General features: G+C 41.7%; 1 protein-coding gene across 1 annotated transcript in view; it reads right to left on the reverse strand.

Annotated features, from left to right (window-relative positions):
• FAM227A (family with sequence similarity 227 member A) overlaps positions 1-9954 on the reverse strand; it is a 109330-nt gene that overhangs the window by 22534 nt on the left and 76842 nt on the right. The window contains exons 14-15 of the mRNA XM_024127137.3: positions 3312-3469; positions 1418-1570 (exon numbers count right to left, since the gene is read on the reverse strand). Of these exons, the coding sequence (XP_023982905.3) occupies positions 1418-1570; positions 3312-3469 (311 nt within the window). The remainder of the gene's footprint in view (positions 1-1417; positions 1571-3311; positions 3470-9954) is intronic.

A 9954-nucleotide genomic window follows, 5' to 3' on the forward strand; every position in this document is an offset into this window, starting at 1 on the left:
CCTTTCTCCCCTACAAACTGAATCCAGTTTTGTTTTGGATAACAAAGTGACCAGTTCTGGTCTAATCCAGTCATGAAAATCTCCTTCTCCTTTCTCAGATACTTCTCAAGCTTCTCTTTCACGGTGGCCGCATGAAAGAGTTATGGGGGCAGGCAGAGAAGACATGAGAGACAAAGAGTGAAAAAAGAGGGTGAGCTCCTTTTTACCAAAAAAAAAAAAAAAAAAAAAAGTCAGCTAATAAAAGCAGGAGGAATAGTAGACGTAGAAAATCACTATTTTGCAGCCCCAAATGTAACAACTGATTCAGGCAAAGACCACGGATGGATGTTAAAACCACTGGAAGAAGGTTGCTGGGAAAGCATATTCACAGTCTGAAAGAATCACACCATTCATTACTGACTGATTAGAAAGGCAGAAATGTAGGCTTACAATGGAGAGCTCTGGCAGAGACCACCTTAAACAAGCAGTGGGGCAACCCGACATTAAGTTTCTCCTAATGAGGTATAACATGAATTTACAAGGTCCCTGTGAAGTATTCTTGGCAAAAAGACTTAACCTGAATCTAATCAATCCTCTAGTATAGATCCAATGTCCATCTTATAGGAAATATGAGATCAATTGGAACAAGTTAAATGATACCCTGAAGAAATAATCAGAAAAATCCAGAACGTGGCTTGAGCTTTTCAAGAAAGTCCATGTCATAAAAAATAATTATAATAATAATAACAAAGCTGGGGGCCAGGGCACTATCATAGACTAAAAGACACCAAAGAGAGAACGTCAAAATACAATACCTGATCCTTGACTGGATCCTGGAGCAGCAAGTAAAACCAAAAATGCTACTTTGGGCACAATTGGGGAGCTTTTTGTTTGACCTAATTATTAGAGAGAGAAGGAAAATGTGGCAAAGTGTGAATAATTGGTAAACGCGGTGAGGACATAATGGCGTCCATGGCGCTGTCCTTTAAACTTTTCTGAAAGGTCTGAGAAATTTCTAAATATAATAAAAATATTGAAGAGGGAGAAGGCACAGGAAAATGTTCATAATATGCTGCTAATGGGGGGGAAAGTCTAAAAATAGTCTGACAGCGCGATTACTACTTTTGTTTAGAGATCCAGATATATGTGTCCAGGAAAAAAGATTGGAAGAATTTATAGAAAAATGTTGGCAATGTGTTCCTGTAGGTGCTTTTCCAGGTTCTTTGTTTGTTTTCATTGAGCATAAATGTTTTTGTAGTTAAGAAAAAATAACTTTAAAAAAATATCTGGTCTCTGTTATCATGGAGTTTACATTCTGACCACAAGAAAGCTGAATGCGCTTCCCAGGTCATTACAGGGCTGGGCCCCAGTTAGTGTGATGTGTTGCGATAGACAAATGCTGAAACCACGCCTCTTCCCCTGAAGGCCCCTTAAATACCTGAGGAAGTTGTTGCGCAGCTCCTTCAGGTACGCCCTGAAATGATTCCACTCACTCCGGTGAAGCCGGTTCAGCTGGTGGAGGTCGTCCCTCCGCTTCTTCATGTTGCTCAGGGTCAGGCTGATGACCTCAGCGTATGTCAGGGTGGACTCAGTGGCTTTCATGTCGAGGAAAACCCCACACTGTCAGTTGGTATTGACTCAGCATTATTATTAGTAGGATGTGCCCAGTACATGGGGAGGAGGTGGGTGTGATAGCAGGGTGGGGAAACCGACCTGTTTCTGGAAATCTGAGCAGGAAACCACTCCATGGCCTGCTTGGGAAAGAAAGAAGCTAGCCTCTCCATGGCTAGGCCATTCCCCATCTTTTAATAAAGTCTTTCTCCCCTCCTGCTGATGGAAGGGCTAGGAAGTGCTTATTTTAGACGATCATCTGAAATTCTTACTCTCTTATCACAGTGGTGAATAGGAAGGGATTCCAACTTCCCTTTGCTTTCAGGCCCAGTCCTCATATTCCCCGTCTCAGCTTTGTATGTTGAAAAGTTCTCTCTACCTTCGCCACCCCTCCACCCCTTCTGAACTGGTCAGAATCTCAGCCACACTCATCACGAGCTGTGGGACATCAGACAATCTATGTCATCCTCTATGTCTCCATTTCCTTATCTATAAAATAGGGATAATAGTACCTACCTTAGATGATGTTAATGATAATAATGATAGTTACTATATTTTTTTAGTACCAGCTGTATGCCATTTAATCCTGGTCACAACACTATTGATTTGGTATAACTATCCTCACTTTAGGAATGAGTTGATAAAGATATTGAGCTTAGAGGTTAAGCTGTGCACATGAGATCTTAAAGCCAGTGGGTTGCTGAGCTGGGACTCAAATCCAGGGCTGTGTATCCCCAACCCAGGCTCCTTCTACTACACTACACTGTCTTTACAGAACAGTGAGGTGATATAAGGGAAAGCATTTTATAAACAATAAAGTACTATGAATTGTGCGTTGTTAATCTCTGCCTACAGATATATTAATACGATTGTGGATATGAAGTGCTATAGGGCAGGAGTTAAGTCCCACCTACTCCATTATGAAAGCTCCTCCTTATGGGAAGCTATATGCTGATAGGTAACATTCAATCATTTGTTACCTGCCGGGCACTGTGCTAAATAAGCCTTTACTGCTGTTGGGCCTGTTCTCTGCATCACAACTCTGTGAGGCGGCTACTCTTATCTCCATTTTATAGATGAAAAAAATGAGGCTCAGAGAGAAGCTGGAACTTGTGTAAGATCACTCAGCTGGTAAGCAGTTGAGTTGCTTCCTGAATCCAGGTCTATTGGATTCCATGTTCTGACCCTCTACGGTAAACTGTTAAGACTCAGGACACCAACACATATCACACCTGTTTTCTTAAGATCTGAGCTTTCTACCATATTTTTAGGATAAATGTCATCGGGGCCAAGAATTTGCTGATGGATCTGGGGAGGGGTGTGTGTGAGGAGGGTGCTGGAAGAAACACACCCCTAGACACCAAAATTCCTGATCAATATACACTGTGGGGTCAGCGAGCATCTAGGAGGCATTACTGAGTTGCAAAATATGTTAGAGTCCCTAAGTAGCCCATTCTTTCTGGTAGAAAGGAAGAGATTATTGCACACAGGGAAATTCGACTTGCCCACGGTCCCACACAGCCAGTGCATGAGGCAGATTTGGAATTAAAATGAACAAGATTCTGACCCGTAGGCCCGTAACAATGGTCACCCTTAATGGGCCCCTACTATGTGTCAGGTGCTGTGCTAAGGGCTGGATGCCTGTCTCTTCACCCCGGCTTCTGGGAAGAGGAAGCAGGGGCCTGGAGTAATGTGTGCCCAGCCCACGGTGGAAAGGATATGGGATGGTCTTGGTTTTTTCCCTCCTGACCATCAGCACGTCTTTGCCAGGCTGCTGCAGAGCGGCGCAGTTCAGGAGGAAGTACACAATCAGAGGGCGCTTCCCATAAATGTTGAAGAGGTTTGAAGTCATCTCAGGGCTTTTGCAGGCAGGGTAAGACTGAGTAGGAAAGAGACAGGAAAAAAAAATAAAGGATATTATCATTTTTATGGCACATGTTAAGAAATGTAAAGGTACTCATATCCTTTATCTAGTAACTCCAGTTTTAGGATGCTATCCTAAGGAAATTACCCACAAGAAAAAAAGATTTAGGCACTATAATGTTTACCGCAGTGACAATTACTACAGCAAAAGGTTACAACAACCTAAACGTTCAAGGAAATGCTGACATCTCTACCCAAAGGAACAGTACGCCACTATTAAATTGTTTATGAAGAGTTGGTACTAAGATATTGTTTCAGATATAACAGCAATTTTAAAAATCAAGATACAAAATTAGGTAGATAATATTATATATTTTATATAAAATGAATATAATTATATGAAATCAATCAACCAAAAAAAATGATAGGTAGGAGACTAGAAGCATAGTTACCAAAATGTTAACAATTCATTCAGCAAATATTTATTGGGTGACTACTACGTATACACACTGATCTAGACACTGGCCTTTCAGCCGAGAGTAAGACAAATTCCAGCCCTCACGGAGCTTGTACCATAGTTGAGAGAAAAACAATAAACAAATCAACAAGTAAAAGAATAACATGATACTGTGGAATAATAAGGGCTTTAGGTAAGAATCAAGTAGGGCAAGGGGTGTGCGTGGTGGGGATGGGAGACTGGGGAGGAGAGGGATCTTTTCCATGGGGAGGTCAGGGAGGACTGCCCTGAGGAGAAGCGATCCTGGCAGATCCTGAATGATGGAGGAAGATCTGTGCGACGTTCCAGGCAAAGGGGACAGCAAGTGCAGGAGACCCCAAGGCAGACAGGAGCTTGGTGTGGCTGAGGGACAGAAACCAGGCCTGCACGGCTCACATGAGAACAAATGATGAGGCTGAAGAAGGAGCGGGGTCTTTGGGCCACAGGAAGAAGTTAGGATTTTCTAAGTGTGATGGAAGCCACTGGAAGGTTTTGAGCTGGGGTACATCTGATTAATTTTTTCTAAAGATCCCTTTAACTGGGACTTCCCTGGCACTCCAGTGGTTAAGACTCTGTGATTTCAATGCAGGGAGTGTGGGTTCAATCCCTGCTGGGGAACTAAGATCCTACATGCCACATGGCACGGCCAAAAATACAAAAGAAAAATAAAAAAAGATCACTTTAACTGATGTGTGGAGAAATGACTGCAGTGGGTAAGCGTGGACACTAGAAGGGCACTTGGGAGGCCTCTGCAGTGGTTGAGGCAGCGCTGGGGCTGGGAATGGGGAGGGGTGAGAAGTGATGGAATCTGCAACACACTGTGAAAGCAGGATTGGCAGGATTTGCTGATGGAGTGATGGAGGTGTGAGAAAGAGAGGAGTCATGGGTGACTCTAAAGGGTTAGGTGCCAGTTTCCCAGCTGGGAAGAGGTGGGGAGGAAGAGGCTGACAGGGCAGGAAAATCAAGAGATCTGTTTTGCATGTGCTATATTTGAGATGCTAATAGACAACCAAGAGGAAACAGAGATCAGGAAAGAGAACAGGCAGGGGCTGAGAGTAATCTGTTTTCCTTCCTTATATTCCTCTTCCTTTTTCCAAAATGTCAGTGGTGATTATGTGCTTCTTTTGTATTTTTTAAAAAATACGTTTTATTTGGAAGAAGCGGTTATAATTTAACCAGACAAAAATTCTGTCTCATGAGTGAAGGCTGCAGCAGCACCTAACCACACTCTTCTCTGTCCTATTCATTTTAATTGCTTAATGAGATTTCCTCTATCGATAGCAGGGTCTCTCAACCTTGGCACTTTGACATTTGGGGCCAGATTTGTTGTGGGAGACTGTCCTGTGCATTGTAGGTCATCGAGTGGCCTCCGTGGTCTCTATCCAAGCAATGCTAGTAGTACTCTGCCCCTCACCCCCAGCTGTGACAAACAGAAATGTCTCCAGACATGGCCAAATGTCTCCTAGGGGGCAAAACTGTCCCCAGTTGAGAACCACTATTCTATAGCAAGATCCCAGTGGAATCACAGAAACTTGGGGTTAGTAGAGCACCTATAGATCATTTAGTCCAATGATTCCTAAAAGCCCGTCTCCAAATGAGGGCCAGTCTGTGTTCAATGGTCTCCAGCAAAATGAGGGAAACAAGGAAAAATACATTGTAATAAATCTGACTTAAAGTAATTTTTTTTTTTTGGCTGCCGCCACGCAGCTTGTGGGATCTTAGTTCCCTGACCAGGGATCGAACCTGTGCCCCTACAGTGGAAGCACGGAGTCCTAACCACTGCACCGACAGGGAATTCCATGACCTAAAGGAAATTTATTCACTTAAGGACTCTTTTATTCTGAGATTGTCTTTCTACTTTCTTACATTAATGACCTTTCTTTTATGAAATTATGATGATATCAGATAGCAGTCACTTTGTTTTAATGAACTTACTTAGTGAAAAAAAAAAAAAAAGTTTTTCCAAGTCTAGAAAAGTCCAAAGATCTAGAACCACTAATCTAGTTCCACATTTATTCAAGTGCTGTTCTTTCGGTTGCCCAGTACCCATTCTCCTTTTGCTAACAACACCCAATTCTTGTGTGTTTGGGGGAGTTTACCTGCCCTCTACTGCATCTGGGCCTGAAGGACTTTAAATCAAATGTCTTGCTCCCCGTGAGAGCCACAGGAGGGAGCCTTAGAAGCCTTTGTAGGCTCTGCCAGCCAGAGCCTTTCTCTCATCCACACAGTTAGAGCCAAAGCACATGGAATAAGCTTGGTGAATCAAAACTCCGGTTTCTGGGATTTTGAGTCCTGAGTGGGGTGAAATATAGACTGAAAACACATGGGGGTTCACCCATACCAGAGATGTCACCTTGAAAAGCTGGTTCAAGGGTTGCAACTGCCTTGATTCTCCTCCTGGTCCCTGGACCGATTTTCACACTGTTCAGCTACTCAATGTTCTTGCAGTGTTTGCTCAAGTTGGCAGATTTTGTTACTTGTAAGCAAAGAATCCCAACTGATACACATCATTTCAATAATATTCTCAGTATGTACTTGCCCATTTTTGCTTCCCTAACTCTGGAAACAAGGAATACACTCCCTTCTGAAACATCCAGTTCCCTTGTCAGTAAGCATCCGGTTTCTCCTCCCAGGGAAAGGGCTGGCTCAGAGCCATAGCACTGGGCAAAGACAAGCCACTGGCAAGAGGAGAGTAGTTCTGGAACCTCAGCTCCAAGAGGCAGGTAGACAGCAGAGCAGGAGCTAGAGTAAAGGGGTTGGCATCAGAGACCTGGCAAGAGGAATGACATGGTTTGAGAGCCAGGGTGGAATAAGAACCAGCAGACAGTCTGCAGCCAAGCCAGAGGGTAGAGCTGGTTTAAAATGACAGCAGCTTGGTCTCCTATGAAGGTCTTTCTTCCTCCAAATAAAAATCTGACTCTGTAATTCCAACCCATCTCCCTCCAGACTGTGTGTTACATAACAGTCCTTAAAATATTTGAGGAGGGAATTCCCTGGCAGTCCAGTGGTTAGGACTCAGCGCTTTCACTGCCGGGCCCAGGTTCAATCCCTGGTCGGGGAACTAAGATCCTGCCAGCTGCAGAGCGTGGCCAAAAAATAAAAATAAAAAAATAAAAAAAAATTGAGGAGAGCCCTCACATCTTCTCTAAGTCTTGCTTCTCCAACCTAAACATCTTCAGTGTCTTCAGTAACTCCTGGACCCTCTTTCTTTCCAGCCTGGTCCCTCTCCCTGAACACAAGTTAGATGGGACCATCTGAAGTGGGACCATCCTCTTCCTTATTCTGGGCCAATTGTATATCTTTTTAAAAAGTTCTTTGTTTTGACATTTACATATCCTTTTCTGCTATCTCTGAGAGTAAAAACATTTATTTATTTATTTTTTTACAAAATAAATTTATGTTCTTTGTGAAAAATTCATACAATGCATAAATGTATATAGTAAAAGATAAGAGTCGCCATCCTCACTTGCATTTTCTAGGAATAAATAGTATTAATGTTTTTCCGTGTATCCTTCCAAACCTTTTTATAAGCACATAATGACTTTATACCAAAAATGTATTTCAAAAATAAAATAGAATCATACTATACACCATGTTTTATTACTTTAATTTTTCACTCATCAGTGTCTAAATACATTGCCTATAGTATTCTCTTGATTTATTAATTTTAGACATTGTTGACTTTCCTTCTTTCATATGATAAGGTATAAATCTGTCTTGTTTTTAACAGCAACAGAGTATCTATATTATGAACATTTCACAGTTTACCTATTTATCTACTGAAATGTTAATTTTCTTCAGTTTTTGCTGGTACAGATTAATGCTGTAAGGGATGGCCTTGTATGAACATTTCTACAGGGTAGATTCTTAGAAGTGAAATTGCCAGGTCTTCAGTGTATGCCATTAAAATTTTAATAGAATATCCTAAACTCAGGACAAAACACCTAAAAAATGCTAGACAAATATTTTAAAATCCTTTTAAATGAATGAAGGAGCTTGTAAGAAAGTAGGGAAAATCCTTTGAGGCCTAGGGAGGTAAGGGAGCCCTGAAGTTGGATGCCCTGATTCAAAACAACTTCAAAGGGAGGTGGAATGATGGGTGTCCTTTGCTTGATCCTGGTGTTAAGCCAAACACCTCCACTGTTCCACTGTTCTGTAGGTTCTTTGATGCTAATGGCTTTATCAAGTTACTGAGGTCTCCTTCTATTCCTAGCGTAGAGGGATGTAAAAAAATTGACTTCGCTGGTACCAGAATACACCAGAGGGAGGGGACTTTCCTTTCTCAGGAAAACAAAGCTTAGAGCCAAAGGCAGAGTGAGAGCTACATTGCTCTACATTAGAGATGAGCAGGAGTTTGGGGAAAGAAGAGAGAGGAAAGTGCACACGACTATAGAGGATGGTCTTGCAAACTGTGGGATGACTAAAGGATTTGAAGAAGGGCAACTCGCATTAAAGGTCTTTGCATTACTGTGATATGGTCCCCCTTCTTCCCATCTCTTTAAACTTAGTAAAGTTTTCTACAGACACAACACACCCACACAGGCCTTGTGTGAGCAGTTTTTGTGAAAATCAAGGGAAGAGGCGGTACATGCACAGCACATGCAGGACAAAAGAGGAGCTCGGTGCCATAGAAAACATAAGTCCCCAGAGTTCAGATATCTGGGGGAGGGTATGAGGCTCCAAACAAATCATATAACAAATGCTTGAACCAATCTTTAATTAAATTCAAAGGAGTAGAGTAACCCCTGGTGACATCTGGGTTATGCGAGTAAAGTTTTTTATTAAGAATAGGTGATAATATAAAAACAATGGGGAAAAAAATGGGAGAGCATGTTTCATAAAATCTTGGAGTGGTAAAGATCTTTCTTAGTAGGAAATGAAATCCAGAAGCCGTAAAAGAGATGACCAATAAACATGTCTGTATAAAAATTTAAATTTTCTAGAATAAAATATCATAATTAAAGTAAAAAGATTAAAAAGGAAACATTTTTTGCCAAATATATGACTAAGAATTGAGCTTCTACAAATCAAAAATGAGCAGAAGACTAAGAACCTTAGAAACAGAAATATTTCTACTAAGAATAGAAAAAAACAAAAACGAAGGACATGAAGAGGCATTTCACGGAAATAGAAATTCCAAAGGATTATAACTATAGGAAAATAGATTTAACTTCACTCATAATTAAATAATTAATATTGAAACAATTATAACATAGCATTTTCCCCTCATCAGAATGGCAACAAATAATTTGATAATATACCACACTGGCAAAGGTACATGGATAGTCTCTCACATGCTTCTGGTGAGAATATAAATTGGTACAACTTCTTTGGAGAGCAATTCAAGATATACAATTGATTTAGCAATTCTACTTCTAGGAATTCTTCCTACATGTATACTTGTACATATGAGCCAAGAAAGACACAAATACCGAGATGTTCAAGACAGCAGTGTTTATAATAGCAAAGACTGGGAGCATGTACATGTCCACGAATAGGAAAGTGATTAGTGAATTATAGAATACAGGTGCAACCATGAAATAAGATTGTGATAGATCTGTATGTGCTTTCATTCGGAATACTCTCTAAGGTATGTTGAAATCAGTACAGAGTCTGATTTAGAACATGGGGTCTGGAGTCACACTGCTTGGGTTAAAATCCTGGCTCTACTCTTACAACTCAACAACAAAAAGACAAAAACTTAATCCAAAAATGGGCAAAGGATTTGAACAGACATTTCTCTAAAGAAGATATACAACTGGCCAATAAGCAAATGAAAAGATGCTCAGTATCATTAGTCATTAGGGAAACGGAAGTCAAAACCACAATGAGGGGCTTCCCTGGTGGCGCAGTGGTTGCGCGTCCGTCTGCCGATGCAGGGGCACCGGGTTCGCGCCCCGGTATGGGAGGATCCCACATGCCGCGGAGCGGCTGGGCCCGTGAGCCATGGCCGCTGAGCCTGCGCGTCCGGAGCCTGTGCTCCGCAACGGGAGAGGCCACAACAG

Source organism: Physeter macrocephalus, chromosome 6 (genome assembly GCF_002837175.3).
Source record: "Physeter macrocephalus isolate SW-GA chromosome 6, ASM283717v5, whole genome shotgun sequence".
In the NCBI taxonomy this organism is placed as follows: Eukaryota; Metazoa; Chordata; class Mammalia; order Artiodactyla; family Physeteridae; genus Physeter; species Physeter macrocephalus.